The sequence below is a fragment of the Camelus dromedarius genome, chromosome X (assembly GCF_036321535.1).
Source record: "Camelus dromedarius isolate mCamDro1 chromosome X, mCamDro1.pat, whole genome shotgun sequence".
NCBI lineage: Eukaryota > Metazoa > Chordata > Mammalia > Artiodactyla > Camelidae > Camelus > Camelus dromedarius.
This window is the reverse complement of record NC_087472.1, coordinates 50,259,944-50,277,540: the sequence shown is the minus strand read 5'-3', so window position 1 is coordinate 50,277,540 and position 17,597 is coordinate 50,259,944. Positions and strand designations below refer to the sequence as shown.

Sequence of the window (17,597 nt, the reverse complement as noted above, 5' to 3'; positions counted from 1 at the left end):
GCCATGGGCTGAACTAATAAACAAGCTGTGAGGAATGTCATGTATCCAGTATGGATGGCTGGATAGCCAATGATGGGTAAGATCCTCAGAGGAGGACAATCTAAGACAGGCACAGCCGGCTGGATAAGAGATGGCCTACTTAATGAAGTTTCGTGATGAACTTTAAAACAATCTGTCCTTGATCATGTAACAGCCTGTGCTTGCTGCAGGAACTTGGGGACCTAAATAGATTAAGATTATTAACATTGTCATAACTTAGATGATATGTGAGGCATCGTGCATGTCCTATATAAACCCTTTTCCAAAAATCAATAAACAGAAAACTGCTTCGCTTCTCTCTGCATGGTGTTTGTGTGTACATGATATCGTGCCACCAACACTAAAGCCAAATATAAGTGATTTTTGAATTATCTGCTCTTTTGAATCATCAGTTCTGCTACTACCCATTAGTATATTAGTCTGGGTGATGGAGAGTTGACTATCTACAAAATCTGTGTCAAAGTAAAAGATCTGCTCAAACCAGAGTTTCGTCACTTGCTGTATTGTACAACACTCAAAGTCAAACTGCTGTTGGGCTCAGGTGACATTCAAATGTTGGAGCCTATGTTGTGGGAAAGTGTGATGAGTCATCTTTCACTCTTCCCCCGCCATGTCCATGAGTTCTTCCCTGTTAAACCTGAACAGATGCCAGCCCTCCTCGGAGGAAAGGTCTAAAGCCCCTCGACGAGTGTAGTAGTCAATAGAAGCCTGGTTCCAAATGACGACAAGAAAGTGCATGCAGCTACATTGGCTTCTGATGGCTATCTGTTTAAAAACAAATGGAAATTAATTTTACTTGAAAGTATAGTCTTCATTAACACGTTTATTGAAGGTCTACTATATGCAAGGCACTGTGTGTGTATAATACTTCCAAATAATAATATGATAGTTATCTCTTGGACTTCTCTAAATCTGTAAAAAGAAAAAAGTCCTATTGAGCTTTAAAAACCTGTCTTTAGTAGAAGCCCACAACTCGTTTGCCAAGTCCATATATTGGTTTTCCTATAAATCCAACTCACTGTTTTTTCTTATTCTATAGAAAAATTTTACCTAAAGTTCTCATATATATTTCCAAAATCCAAAAGGATCTTGTTTTTACACTGTTCTCATATTCATACTATGGACCTATTTTGGGGGTAAAATTGCCTTCTAATATCCCTTTTGCTTACTTCTGCTTTATAGCAAAAAGGTATATAGTGTGGTTGTGGATTAAATAGCACTCAGCTTTTACCTGGACATAAATTTGACCTGTATGAGTAACTGATTTGAAAATCCAGTTTAATTGGAATAAAAAAGTATATTTTGAGGTTATGTTCAGATGGTAAGATAAATTATCTACTTTATGCCAGGTTAAATAATAATATTTAATGAAGGAAAGGACAGCATATAGAATAGCAATACTAACTGCAATATATACCTGACTTAGCCTCTTCAGCATTTCAGCTCCAATACCTAGACCTTTTAAATAGATAAAGCAAAATGAAAAAAACATGAGTTGAAAAATTCAATTTAGCAAGTTATTTGCTTTAGTTTAAAAGAAATAAAATATAGAACTCTATCTGGTATATATATATATATATATATATATATATATATATATATATTTGTGTGTGTATGTGTATATATATAGTATATATATATTTGTAATAGCTTGTGTTGAAACTCAACTCATGAATGTTTTTCATATCTGTTATTCCTAATTGGAGTGTGGTTCCAAAGGTAATGGAAAACATTTTAGATTTATTTTAATGATCAGTGAAAAGGAAATGAGTCCTTGTCACTATCATTTTATCACAGAGTATATTTCTTATTTACTTGTAGATAAACCAACACAAAATGTAAAACCATTTTTTAAAGATAAAAGTATAGTTATAACTTGGCTTATTCAAGCCTTGATGGGAACTAGTAAATCTTTTTCTAATCTGTGATTGAGTCTTTACCATATGCAAGCATAACTAGGATAGTGATCAAGATCATGGAATAGAAATGAATTACATAAACTAACTTAAACTCCATCTTTATACTAAAGCTTCATAATTTAAAATATACCATTTAAATTTTTTAAGTATAAGTAATACTATAAGTGTTACTTGACCTCGGTAAGCTTGTATGACATAAAAGTCCTCTAGGTAAAGTAACCTGCCAATCCAGGGGTCGTATGTAAAGTAGTACATGGCAAATCCAACAGTCACTTTACCTAGGAAGATGAAAGAGAGAACAAAGAGGTTAATGCTTTGAATCTTCTAATGTTCTTTTCCTCCAAAATGGAATATCTGTGTGTTTTTTTAAAACCACTAAAGTAATAAAAGCTTGCCATACAAAATTTCAAACAATACACAAATGTATAATGTAGAAGGTTTAAGTCCCTTAGAATACAACTTTTAAGAGATAAACCATCTTTTAACAGTGTGGAGTATATTCTTTCCCCAATGTTTTTCTATGCATATACAAACATAAGTATATACCACACATTTTCTCTTTTAAAAAACAAGACTGAATTTATGTACTTACAGTCTTCACCTCTACTTAATAGTAATTATATGCTATCAAACTACTTTGTTTTCAGGGTAGAGAAAATATACTACAGATTAAATTGAAAGAGGAAGATTTATTTTACTTGTTGGTTTTTGATGAGTGTGTACTTCTGCGATCAGGCAGTAGAAAAGGGGATTTTCTCCAAAGCCATCCCTGAGTAAATCTGAAATATAAATTCACATAAAATATATTAGAAAGTTTACAGTAGAGAGAAGGAAGATGGTGGAGTTGGTAGCACCAGAATTCCCTTCTTCACCTATACAACAATTGCACTGGCAGAAACTGTCTGAAGTGAGTATTTTGTCTCTAGGTTTAGTTGAATACATGCAACTTCCAGAGGACAGCTTGGCTGGTAAATTGCAGTTAATTTTGGCAAAATTCAACTATCAGCCCAGCAGTGGCTTCCAAGCACACCATTCCCCCACTCCACCACCTTCCACCCCACCTCATGGCAGGTAGCTGTAAGGACAGCAACCTGACTTTCTGGAGTGGATTGCTACTCTGAATGCTGAGATGAGGACCTGGAGGTTGGCTACTATTTTTCTAACCTCCACCAACTAAAGCAGCTTCCAAGAGATTTAAAGGAGCCATACTTGCTTTGTTAGACATTCAAAAATAACCATATATACAGGAGAATCTAGAAAGCCACTGTGCATGACCAGGGAAAGACAGAGACTTAGAAAAGACCTCATAACACCTTTAAACATTCAACTCAAGACTGATCTAAAAAAAAAAAAAAAAGACTGATCTGTGACACAGGCACACTGGGGAAGGCAGAGAATTTGATTTCCAGAGTTAACACATTGTAAGATTAAACTGTCCAGTTTTCAACAACAGCAATAAAAAAATCACGAGGCATACAAATAAATTGGAAAGTATAGTCCATTCAAAAGAACAAAGTAAATCAACAGAAAACGTACCTGAGGAAGCCCAGATGTCAGACTTGCTAAACAAAGACTTTAAAACAACTGTCTTAAAGGTGTTCAAAGAGGTAAAGGAAGACATGTACAAAGACAGGAAAAAGATGTATGAACAAAATAGGAATATCACTAAAATAGAAATTATTTTTTAAAAACATCCTCACCAAAAATTCTGAAGCTTAAAAGTATAATAACTGAAATGAAAAGTGCACTGCAGGGGTTCAGAATCAGAATTTAGCAAGCAAAAGAAAGAATAAGTAAACTTGAAGATAGGACAACTCAAATTATCAAGTCTGAGGAAAAAATGAAGATGAAGAAAAGTAAATGGAGCCTAAGGGATCTGTGGAACACCATTAAATGGGCCAGCATACACATTATGGGACTCTCAGAAGGGGAAGAGAGAGAGAAAAAGGAAAAAAAAATTTGAATAACAACTGAAAACTTCCCAAATTTCCCAAACTTCCCAAAACATCAGGCTATAAATGTAAGAATTTCAACAAACACCAAGTAGTATAAACCCAAAAAGATCAAAACCAAGACAGGCTATAAATATAAGAATTTCAACAAACACCAAGTAGTATAAACCCAAAAAGATCAAAACCAAGACACAAATCAAACTGCTGAAAGCTGAAGACAAAGAGAAAATCTTGAAAGCAGCAAGACAGAAGTAACTTGTCAAATACAATGGATCCTCAATAGGATTATCACATGATTTCTCATCAGAAACCTTGGAGGTCAGAAAGCAGTGGATTGACAAAGTGCTGGAGGAGGGGGTGAGGGTGGTTTGGGAGGAGTGCAGAAACCTGTCAACCAAGAATTCTATATCCACCAAAACTTTCCTTCAAAAGTGAGGGAGAAATTAAGATATCATCAGAACCCCACCCCCCCCAAAAAAAAACCTGAGGAAATTCATTATCACTAGACCTGCTCTGCATAAAATGCTAAAAGGAGTCCTTCAGTTGAAATGGAAAGGAGCTAAATAGTAAGTCAAAGTCATACAAAGGAATAAAGATAAAGGTAATGGTGCCTAGTTAAAGGTAAATACATGGGCAGTTATAAAGGACTAGTGTCATATTAATTTTGTTTGTAATTACACTTTTTATTTTCTACATGATTTAAAAGACAAGTGCATAAAATTCATCATTAATTTGTGTTCTTGGGCACACAGTGTATAAAGATGTAATCTGTGACATCAGTAACATAAAATGGGGGAATGGAGATGTATAGAAGAAGAATTTTTGTATGCTGTTGAAGTTAAACTAGTATAAATTCAAATTTGATCATTATAACTTTAGGATGTTAAGTATAATCCCCATGATAACCACAAAGAAAATGTCTATAGAATATACACATAAGGAAATGAGAAGGGAATCGAAACATTTTACTCTAAAAATCAACACAAAAGAAGGTAGCAATGGTGGAAATGAAGGACAAAAAAACCTATATAGAAAACAAATAAGAAAATATCAGAAGTCCCTCCTTGTGAGTAGTTAACTTTAAATGTGAGGAGTTCAATGCTATAATCAAAAAACAAAGATTAGTAGAATTAATTTAAGAAAAAACATGATCCAACTATATGCTATCTATAAGAGTATCACTTTAGATTAAAAAAAAAGATTGATAGTAAAATGATGGAAAAAGATATTTCATGTAAATAGTAACCAAAAGAGAGCTGGGATGATTACTAATATCAGACAAAATAGACTTTAAGTAAAAAAACTATTACAACAGACAAGGATATTATATAATGATAGAAAGTTCAATTCACCAAGAAGACATAACAATTACAAACATTTATGCACCAAACATCAGAGCTCCAAAATATATGAAGCAAATATTGACAGAATTGAAGTTAGAAAGAGACAGCTCTAAAATAATAATAGGGAACTTCATTACATCAATTACAATAATGTATTAAACAATAAGTAAGTTAATAGATTATTTGAACAAAACTATAGATCAACTGGACCTAACAGAAATATACAGTCCACTCCACTGAACAACATAATACACATTTTTCTTGAACATTCTCTTGTATAGACCATATGCTAGGCAAAAAGGCAAGTCTTAATATGTTTTGAAAGACTGAAACCATACAAAGTATTTTTCAATCACAATGGATTGAAACTAGAAATCAACAGGAGACTAGGAAATTCACAAATATGTGGAAATTAAACAATGTACTCAAGCAACCAGTGGCTCAAAGTAGAAGGGAGTCAAAAGGGAATTTAGAAAACACTTAGAGATGAAAGCAAATGAAAACAACATATAAAACTTAGGGATGCAGTGAAAGAAGTGCTCAGAGGGAAATTCACAGCCAACATTGAACAAAAAGAAAGACCTCAAGCAATAACCTAAACTTACACCTTAAGGAATTAGAAAATGGAGTAAACTAAGCTCAAAGCTAGCAGAAAGAAGATAATAAAGATTAGAACAGAAATAAACATAGAGGATAGAAATACAATAGAGAAAATCAATGGAATCAAAAGTTGATTCTTTGAGAAAATCAACAAATTGACAGGTAGACAAAAAGGGAAAAAAGGTGCAAGTAATTAAAATCTACTGACCTTACAGACATAAAAAAGATTATAATCAAATACTAGGAATTATACATCAACCAAATTAGACAACCAAGAAGAAATGAACAAATTCCTTGAAATTTACAAATTACCTAAACTGATTCAAGAAGAAATAAAATCTGAGCAGATCTATAATGAGTTTGAATCAATAATAAAAAAAAATCTCCCAATGAAGAAAAGTCAGGGACCACCAGATGGTTTCACTGGGGAAATCTATCAAACATTTAAAGGCTTAACACCAATCCTCCACAAACTCTTCCAAAAAAAATGAAAAGGAAGAAACATTTCCTAACTCATTCTATGAAGTCAGCATTATTCTGACACCAAATACAGATAAAGACATCACATGGAAAAAAATAAAGATCAATGTCCTCTTATTAATATAGATGCAAAAAGACTCAACAAAATGGCAAATTGAACCCAACAGGATATTAAAAGGATTATTAACTATGACCAAGTGTGATTCATCCTAGGAATGACAGGATGACTCAACATAAAATCAATCACGTTAATGTAACAAAGGAGGAAAAAACATATGATCATCTCAATTGGTGCAGAAAAGACATTTGACAAAATGCAACACCCTTTTATGACAAAAGCCCTCAGAAAATTAGTAATAGAGGGAAATTCCTCAACATGATAAAGATTACCTGTTAAAAAAAAAAAGTTAACTTCATACTCAATGGTCAGTGACTGAAAGCATTCCCCCTAGACTAGGAACAAAGAAGAATGGCCACTTTCACCACTGAAATTCAACATTGTACTGGAAGTTAGAGCTAGAACTATTACACAAGAAAAAGCAATAAAAGTCATCCAAATCAGAAAGGAAGTTGTAAAATGATCTCTATTTGCAGATGACATGATCCTATTGATAGACAATCCCAAAGAACCCAAAAGAAATCTACCAGAGCTAATTAATTCAGCAAAGTTGCAGGTTAAAGATCAACAAACAAAAATCAGTTTTGTTTCCATACACTAGCAAAGAAGAAACCAAAAAATAAATTAAAAAAGCAATTCAATTTACAATTGACCCTAAAATAATAAAATACCTAGGAATAAATCTAATCAAGGAGGTGAAATACTTGCATACCAAAAATTATAAAACATTGTTGAAAGAAATTAAAGACCTAAATAAATTGAATGACATCCCGTGTTCATAGATAAGACTTAACATATAAAGATGCCAATGTTACCCAAAGTGATCTAAAGATTCATTGCCATCCCTATCAAAATTCTAACATTCTTTTTCACATGAATGGTATAGCCAATCCTCAGATTCACTTTAAATTCTAAGTGTATAATTGTATACACTTGACTTACGATGGGTTTACATCCTGATAAACCCATCAAAAATAAGTTGAAAATATCGTAAGTTGAAAATGCATTAATACACTTATCCTACCGAAAAGCATAGCTTAGCCTAACCTACCTTAAACCTGCTCAGAACACTTACATTAGCCTAGAATTGGGGAAAAATCATCTAACACAAAGCCTATTTTATATTAAAGTGTTGAATATCTCATGTAATTTATTGAATACTATCTGAAAGTGAAAACAGAATGGTTATATGGGTACAGAATGATTGTAAGTGTATCAGCTGTTTACACTCATGATCACGTGGCTGACTGGAAGCTGTGGCTCACTGCTGCTGCCCAGCATCGTGAGAGCAACCTATTGCATATAGTGAGCCCAGGAAAAGATCAGGTTTCGAAGTACAGTTTCTACTGAATGTGTATTTCTTTCCAACCACTATAAAGTCAAAAATCTTAAGTTAAACCATAAGTAAGTCAGAGACTGTCTGTACACTGTAATCATCTCTTTTCTTAATGTTCACATTTCCTGCCTAAAATATTGCAATTCATCATAAAACACTAGCCTATCCTATTAATACTGCTGGCTATCAAAATGTAGTAAATATCTTGAAAATAATTTTAAGTAATTTTGCCTTTACCCATTTCATCCTAACAAGCTACTACTAACATACTGGGCATTAAATTATACTTTCTTTGACCAACTACACTTCTCATTTTACATTTCAAAATTTAGTTAAATTTAGTTGAAATCTATTCCCGCTGTAAAATGTAAAAGCTCTTAAATATCAATTTCATACTAAAAATGGGGAAATAAAAAATAGTAGAGCACTGACAAAGCTATCAAACTTACGTCCTGTACAACTAGATACTATTAATGACAACTTCTTTGTGTACCAAGGACAGCAGCATCCACATATCCAGGTACAAGTAGTGCTTTGTGCATACATTATGCCATGTTTCTTTTTCTAGCTCTGAAAATACCATAAAACACCTTACCCTTTGCTGTTAACTTCACTGCATCTACCATGTTTTCACAGGCAGCCAATTCCTGTCAAAGTAGAGAAAACTTTCAGTTTATGGTTTAGTAACAAATTGTTAAGTTGACAAGCATGAAGTTTTTATTGAGCATTTAATAACATAGGATGTCTTGGGTAGTATTCAAAGTGAGTCAGACATAACCCCAGTCATCTAGAAACTTAAAATCCAAAACGTACCTGCAGCAAAAAGAATATATAGAGAGCGAGATTAACTATTTCGATACATCAATTCTGTGAAGGTCAACTGCCCAGGTAACTAGCCTTGAATACAACCAGAAATCAGGAAGTAAAGCCAAAAGTGTTTCTGAGTATTCGAGGTGGATGTCACAAAGTCTATGTATTATAAAGCTCATAGACTTTACAGAAAAGTCCATTGTGTTTGCTTGTGAGGTGTTCTCAGTTTAGCTTTAAACTTTTTTATTTGGCTTTTTAACTATATCATTTTTCTACACATTCAAATTAATTCTTCATGGTTTGGATCTCAAGCTTTGAAAGGCAATCCCACTTTGCAATTATAAAACTAGTCACTTTTGTTCCCTTCTTAACAAATTATTTAATTTTATTTTTTCCAGTTTTATTGTGATATAATTGACATATAACATTGTGTTAGTCCAAGACGTACAACATAATGATTTGATATATGTATATATTGCAAAATGATTGCCACATAAGTTTGGTTAATGTCATGATCTCACATAGTTAAAATTTTTTCTTGTGATGACAACTTTTAAGATCTACTCTCTTAATAACTTTTCAATACTATACGATACAGTATTGTTAACTATAGTCACCATGCTGTACATTACATCCCCAGAGCTTATTTATCTGATAACTGGAAGTCCTTACTTTTTAACTACCTTCACCCATTTTCCCCATCTCCCAACCCCTGCCTCTAGCAACCACCAATCTGTTTTAAGTTCCTTATATTAATACTTGATTAATTGAGGGGGGGGGGGTTGGTGTAAAAAGTAAGGTGGAATTTCACCTTAATCTTTTCCCCCCAATTATCCCAACACTGTTTATTTTATAACCCATCTTTTATTAACTGACTTGAAATGTCCACTTTATCATGTACCACATTCTCATATATACTTAAGAGAACATCTGGATTCTCCATTCTCTTCCAATGATCTATCTCTGCATCTATGGTAATAGATTACCATAGTATTTTAATTACTTACAGCTTTATAATATCTGGTAAGGATAACCCTTCCACATTAATGTTTTTGGAGTTTTTCTAAAAACACATGCTTATTCTTCCACGTGAAAATTTGAGGATTTTGACTGGAATTGCATTACATTTATAATGGAAAAAACTTTTTAAATATATAAGGAAGACAGCAAGGGCCAGATTATGTAGAGTGTTGGTGAGAAATATGGATTTTATTCTCATGGCAACCAAAGTCCAATGGAGTTTGAGCATTTGGCTACTGTTTAGAGCACCTTCCCTGAGACACTGTAAGCTCTTTGAGGGCAGTGAGTATAATTCAATAATCTGATATCCTTTATAGTACTTAGCACATGGCCTTCCCCTAGTAGGCACTCAATGTCTGCATAATGAGCAAAAATCAGATATTATAGTGCACAGTACTTATCTATGGATCACCAATGGTCCAAAAACCACACTTTGAGAACCACCATGATAAAAGGCTTTAAATGGTAAGTCTGGTAAGCAACAGTTATAGCTGCCTAGCTAAAAAGTGACTAGATCCGCAAATAATGCTTTGGTGTGGTGATCAAGAATAGGATAAACCGGATGCATACAGAGGACACTTGGAAGAATTTTAGTGTCAGGACAGTAAATAAAACCTGCAAAATACTCAGCTAAGGAATGAATTGCTCTGATGGCAAACTCTCATAGATCCCTTTGCAAAGAGAGAATGCTTTGCAAAGCTAGCTGTGAATAGGAGTTAGGATGAATGGACATGCATGTATTAGAGAAGAATATAAAGCTCAGAGCTAATTAATAATTATATTCATGTCTATGATGCAGAGTAATTTAGCTTTCCTATTATTTTCTGCAATGAATATCCATTAAAAAATTTTTCCAAGAAACATCTAGTGTATATTCAGGTACAAGAGGCAAATTCAAAAGTAAATGTCGTCAGGAACTTCAAGACACAGGTTCATTGAAGTGGGAGAATCTAGTGATGTATTTTACCTTTGGTGATTACAAAGGGCATTGTTTGGAAAGATAATGTAGGTAAGTTTTCTGGACAGAGAGATTCGCTGTCATTCAATCATAAATCTATTAATTGCTACCTGGGTGTCAGGTACTAAACTACAAAATCTCTTTAAAATTTTTCTACCTAGAAAAATGTGCTTCCAGCATAATTAACATGTTGGGCATAGTCTTTTGATCAATGAGCTAGTCATGCAGATTAATGCCAGTTAGAGAAATGATGTGAGGGGAACTTGGGACAGAAAAGAATGGAAGGCATGGAAAGACAGATAACCCAGTTCTTACAGATCTGCACCATTTCAGCAGATGGATTTCACTGGAAAACTTCTGGTATTTTATTTTGTCCACTAAAACAGAAATTTAGCCTTATTTAAAGGAGATTAAATATATTAGTAGATGGAAACATTTTCATTACAAAACTCTTTCATAAGTTTTTCTTACCTATAACCTGTGCCTTGTTCCAGCCACATATTTATTCCATTAAAATAAATCTAGGCTACTGCTATTATACAGGCTTTTATGTGGAATTGTCTAGGCTGTGCGTCACATTAAATGATTACCTTGAGTGCCACAGAACTTCAGCGCAGTAGCTATAGCTATTAGTTTGTTCCCTTTACTGTGTTGGGATGATTTCCAGGAAAACCATTAAAATGAACTTTTAAATCAGAAATTTTTAACCCAGCTCTTTGGACTCCTGGGCAGCTATCTCTGGATGGACTTCCGGAGTAAAAGAACTGTCTGAAATTATACAGAAAATTTGTTGTGGATGAATAATGTTTTCTGGGCAATCATTAGCTTCTACAAGTACATGTGGTCTTCAAAGCAAGACGCCCTACCCTAAAATCTTAGCCATTAATATCTGAAATTCTATCGCTGACAGGTCATTCATTTGAGTTAAGCATTCCTTTTATCCAAGATCCTTTTTTAAAGTTAAAATTTCCCCAAGAGGAACAACACAATAGGTCCCTGAAATATTCGTAAGTTGATTCCCCCATGACTTGTTGAGCCCCCTACTATAAGTCAAGCAACTTATGTGTAATCATTTTACGTTACTGAATCATTACAACAATCTTTCAATATAGATAGTACTATGGTCTTGATTTTAGATGTGTAAATTGAAGCTTATAGAGGTTATGTAACCTCCAGAAGCTTGTATATATGGGTCATAATTAGCAGAGCTAGGTTTCAAACCCAGCCTATGCTTTCCTTACCCTAAGCCCTAAATTAGTGCCGTGAAGCTCCATGGAATGAGAAGAAAGCAGCTTACTTTAATTAGACGCAGGATTTCCAGGCAGTCTTGAGCCTCCGCAGGTCTTACTCGGAAAGAAATCAAGCTTGATTGCTTGACACCTGATTGGCTCCCTCTTGGTTGCCTCATGCCCGGTTGCCTCATGTCTGGTTGGCTGAGATGTGGTTGGCTCGGGCCTGGTTGCCACATGCCTGGTTGGCTTCTGCCTGTTTGACTTATGCCTGATTGGCTTGGGCCTGGTTGACTTGCGCCTGATTGGCTTGGGCCTGCATGCCACATACCTGGCTGGCTCCTGCCTGTTTGGCTTATGCCTGATAGGCTTGGGCCTGGTTGACTTGCACCTGATTGGCTTGGGCCTGGATACCACATACCTGGTTGGCTCCTGCCTGTTTGGCTTATGCCTGTTAGGCTTGGTCCTGGTTGACTTGCGCCTGATTGGCTCAGGCTTGGTTGCCTCAGGCTTGGTAGGCTCATGCTTGATTGGCTCAGGTCTGATTGTCTCATGCCTGCTTGCCTCGTGCCTGGCTGACTCATGATTGATTGGCTTCGGCCTTGTTGCCACGTGCCAGGTTGCCTTGTGCTTATTTGGCATGGGCCTGATTGCCACATGCCTGGTTGCTTCATGCCCTGTTGGTTTGTGTCCGGTTGGCTCCTGCTTAATTGGTTCATGCCTGGTTGTCTGACGCCTGGTTGGTTAAAGTCTGGTAGGCTTGTGATTGATTGGTTCATGCCCAGTTGATTCGTGTCTGGCTGGCTGAGAACTGGTTGGCCAAGGCCTGACTGACTTAGAACTGGTTGGTGGATGATGGGCTGGCAGACGACTGGTTGGCCAATGAGTAAGTCTCTTGATGTAACAGGAGCCCTTAACTAAAGTGCTGTGGTGGGAGGCTGTAGGATGTTTCTGGTTTTTCTCAACTTGATTCGTACTTCGAGATACCCCTCTATCTAGATGAGGATGGCAAAAATAAAGGAGGGCTACCTAAAGAAGATTATTGATGCCTCCGTTTCGCTGGAGTTGACTTCATCCAGCTGTAACAGCTGTAGGCTTGGCTGGGTTTCAGATTGTCATCTGGCCTTTCCCTGCCAACAGGCTGGAAGGGACAGGGAGTAGAAAATGACCCTGGGGGAGTATTACTGCCTCACCTCCTTGCACCTTCACTGCGTCATAGTGAAGTCACAATGCCATTACCTACGTGTGTACGTGCTCCCCCATGTGGTGAGGGAGAGGCAAGACAGGGCTCGCTTGACTATTATTTCCTCCTCTCAAAGTTTAAGAGGGTGAAGCAAAAAGCTGGAAGGAGTCTCAGAGCCTGTGCTTGGCACTGACCCCAAGAGTGCCTAGTGTTTTAACCACCCTGCTCAAAGATATTTGCTGTAAACCTTTCTACTTTCCCCATGCCCCAATCCTGAAATAATTCACTTCCTATTTCTGTTCTGACTTCTATTTACTACCTTTTCCTCACACCATAGAAGCTATAATGCTTAAAAGACTTCTCCTAATGAGGGATTCAAGTCCCTAATGAAAATATTTCTTTACAAATAATTAAGAATAACTATGACCACTATTTATTGAGTTATTTTATGACCCAGGTTCAGTGGGTAGCACTTTACATATTCTCATTCAATTCCATAGCAACCCTATCATCCCCAATTCTAAGGAAAGTGGTTAAAAAGATTTCATAACCTAATCAAGGCCTGAACAGTTGGCAAAGAGACTGAATTCAGACACAGCTCTTTCTGATTCCAATTCCAGGATTTTTACCATCATACTTTCCTGCCTCTTACACAAACTATACTTATTCTCCACAACATCTGTAAGATCAGGTATATTGTCCTTTAACCCCCCTCCCCTGGCAGAATGCCTTCTGACATCATTTTACCTGTTGGCTCACTTCCTCAGCAATGTATATTATATAACTGGTGCTGATAATGTTGTAGATGGAGTGTCTTTTAGTTTTTAAACATACCAGAGAACATGGGTTGAAGCTGTTCTAAGTCTCACACTTTGCTGAAAGGACTTTATGTATGTATTACTTCATTTAGTCTTCAAAACAACCCAGTGAGATATGTACTTTTGTTCCCCATTTTATCAATAAAGAAACTGGAACTTAGAAAGATTAATTTTCCCAGATCTAATACATGCCAAAACGGGGACAGAGTCCAAAGCCCATTGCATAGAAGGAGGGCTCAAATAAAACTAGAGTACAATCACCATTTGGCCCATACTAGCTGTAAATGGAACATAGAGACCCCACCTTCTTAGCATGACAGAAAAATCAAGTCACATCACAGAACTATGCCAACCCTAACACAAATTAGATGTAGATACATTCCTGATCTTGGTCCACCTGTAATAATGATGAGAGCTAAAATTTCATGAATGCTTTTATGAATGTTAGGCATGTTCTAAGGAGCAATTTACTCATATTAACTCATTTAATCCTCACAACATCCCAGTGAGGTTGCTGATATTATTATGTTCATTTTTCAGGTAAAGGAACTGAGATTCAGGGAGGTTAGGTAACTTGATTTGTCACACAACTGAAAGTCCAGACAAAATAAGGAAAACCCAGTTATCATTTTGTTTTTTCTGAAATGCCAGGAAAGAGGTGAAGGAATTTTGTTCTTTGCTTTACAAAATCAAACAACTTACATAATTTATTGTGGGGATGATTGACGTTTCTTTTGTTTGTTTGTTTGTTTGTTTGTTTTTTGCTTTTTTACAGGAGAAGGCACTCATTAGGTTTCTGGTTGATGCCTTCCATAAAAGGGAAAAACGAGAAATTACAGTTTAGTGATCTAGAATTGTTAGCAAGTTTCTTTTGTATTTTGGCTTATTAGCCTTTACAGCACGTGAAGGTGATTTACATGTTTGTTTGTTTGTTTTCCTTTTTAATGCTGGTTTTGAACATTATGCAATTGTGATTTTAAGGGGACACACCAAAAGTGCATATTCTTGCTCACAATTACTTATTATCAGACTCGCCCCATTCTAGAAACACAGAATGAGACTGCCTCTATCAGCCATGCAAATTATTTCCACACTGTAGCTGGTATGCTCTCAGGGAAAAAATAGTTTTTTGAAATATTTAAATGAAAGCATCAATAATCCGATTTTGCCACAAGGTGGCAGTGTTATCCAGCTTAGGAACAAAGTCTAAATGATAAACATTGTACTCGTTTATATTTAATACATGTATACTTATTTAAATTTAAGATTTTTATCATTTTGATATATTATCAGAAATTTCTAAAATATAATTTTAGTCTTAACATACTATTTTATTGCAGGTGAATTTTGTTAGCCAAAAACTGCCAAACTCTTAAGAATTCAAAATGTACATACATGGTCTGCCCTACCAAAATGTTTTTAATTTAATATAATACATAAAGCCACTTCCATAGGTCTAAAACCACAAATATGTTTATGCATTTAAACTCTAATGATGACAATACACAAAATACCCTTTTTTGAAGATGCTAAGTAAAATCAAGTACTCTGAATTCCGACCCCAGCTTGGTTACATCTCAATGAATATTCACAAGTGGAGAAAGGTGTTTACATAATTTTCATCGATAGCAAGCAGAGTTTAAATTTGTTGGAACCTCTCTATGCCTCAAAGCCAGTATCTTTTTCTGTCCCTTTTAAGTTCACAGGCTTTTTGTGTTTACCCCCGTAAAATGCAAACAAACAAAAAGAAAGAGAAAGAAAAGGCAGGAGATGGAGAGCAGGGAAGGTGAGGGAGGGCTTAAGGCATGGAGCCAGACTGGCACAAAACTAATGTAGGGGCTATTTTCTGAAATAAAAACTTATAAAGTACTTTGGAGACATTCAATGATAAGCAGCAGTTGATATTTTTATAATATTTACTGTATTTTATTTTATTACAGAATACATGCTCATTGTAAAACATTTGGAAAATATCTGTAGCAGACAAAAAAACATTACTTCTGATTTTGTTGTGATTAAAAATGAACAGATCTATTTTATATATAGTAGTACAGGGTCCTACTGTAGAGCACAGGGGACTATATTCAATACCTTGTAATAACCTATAATGAAAAAGAATATGAAAAGGAATATATATGTATGTATATGCTGTACACCAGAAACTAACACATTGTAAATCAACTATATTTCAATTAAAAATAAATAACAAATTAAAAAATAAAAAACAGAAAAAAGAGCACATCCAAGAATTTGAATTTTCTTACTTTCCAGATATCATCAGCAAATTTCCAATTAGGGGAAAATCATAACTTTGCATATGTTGTCTCTTTGCTTAGCTAAGGGTGCAGATCAGGGATATTTGGCTTTATTGTTTACAAAAGTTCCCCAACAGTTAACCTTCTGTGAAAGACAAGATGGGTCCAGAGCCTAGTCTGGGGTGAGGACTAAGAATTAAATTGCTTTGCAGATAAAAAGAAGAACTTACATTTTTTCAGCAGTCTGGAGAAAGAGGCTGGGTATTCCAGGAATAAGAAAAGAGAGGGTAAATGGAAGGGAAGAGTTTCTGGCCTGAGGAGCAGCTCCTGCAAAAGGGTGGTAGGCTAAGGCCTAGGGCAAAAGACAGCCAGCGAAGATTCTCTTTAAGATATCAGTATTCAGGGTTTTTTTGATTGGAGTATAGTTGATATACAATATTATATTGGTTATAGGTGTACAATATAGTGATTCACAATTTGTAAAGGTTATATTCAATTTATAGTTATTATGAAATATTTGCTGTATTTCCCGTGTTGTACAAACATCCTTGTAGCTTATTTTATTTTTTTACCGAACTATAGTCAGTTTACAATGTTGTGTCAATTTCTGATATACAGCATGTTTCAGTCATCCATGTATATACATATATTCCTTTTCATATTTTTTCATTATAGGTTACTACAGGATATTGAATATAGTTCCCTGTGCTATACAGTAGAACTTGTAGTTTATTTTATACCTAATAGTTTGTACCTTTTAATTCTTTACCTTTATGTTGCCTCTCCCCCTTCCTTCTCCCCACTGGTAACCACTAGCTTGTTCTCCATATCTGTGAGCCTGCTTCTTTTTTGTTATATTCACTAGTTTGTTGTATTTTTTAGATTCTACTTATAAGTGATATCATACTGGATTTGTCTTCCTCCGTCTGACTTATTTCATTTAGCATAATGTCCTCCAAGTCCATCCATGTGGCTGCAAATGGCAAAATCTTTCTTTTTATGGCTGAGTAGTATTCCATATATATATAAATATATTTTTAAATTTTTTTCTACCCCAAAAAATGGGCAAAAGACCTAAAGAGACGTTTTTCCAAAGAGAAAATGCAGGTGGCCAACAGGAAAGTCTCCTTTACCCATTCATCTGTTGATGGACACTTAGGTTGCTTCCATATCTTGGCGATTGTAAATAATGCTGCTATGAACATTGGGTGCATATATCTTTTTGAATTAGTGTTTTTGTTCTTTTCAGATATACACCCAGGAGTGGAATTTCTGAGTCATATGGTAGTTCTGTTTTTAGTTTTTTAAAAACCTCCATACTATTTTCCACAGTGGCTGCACCAATTTACATTCCCACCAACAGTGTGCAAGTGTTCCCTTTTCTCTATATCCTCAACAACATTTGCTACTTGTGTTATTTTTGATGATAGCCATTCTTACAGGTGTGAGGGGATTTCTCACTGTAGTTTTCATTTGCATTTCCCTGGTGTCCATAAAACTCCTAGAGGAAAACATAGGCAGAACAGTCTTTGACATA

The 17,597-nt window shown here is 35.3% G+C and overlaps 1 protein-coding gene across 1 annotated transcript; it reads right to left on the bottom strand.

Annotated features, from left to right (window-relative positions):
- Positions 1 to 503: 503 nt before the first annotated feature.
- Positions 504 to 12,583, bottom strand: SATL1 (spermidine/spermine N1-acetyl transferase like 1). Its single transcript, XM_010983404.3, has 6 exons — positions 11,873 to 12,583; positions 8,383 to 8,434; positions 2,657 to 2,737; positions 2,135 to 2,236; positions 1,457 to 1,497; positions 504 to 804 (listed from the first exon to the last, which is right to left on the bottom strand). Exons 1-6 carry the CDS (start codon positions 12,581 to 12,583, stop codon positions 634 to 636), a joined length of 1,158 nt encoding a protein of 385 aa, XP_010981706.2. The 3' UTR covers positions 504 to 633.
- Positions 12,584 to 17,597: the final 5,014 nt, after the last annotated feature.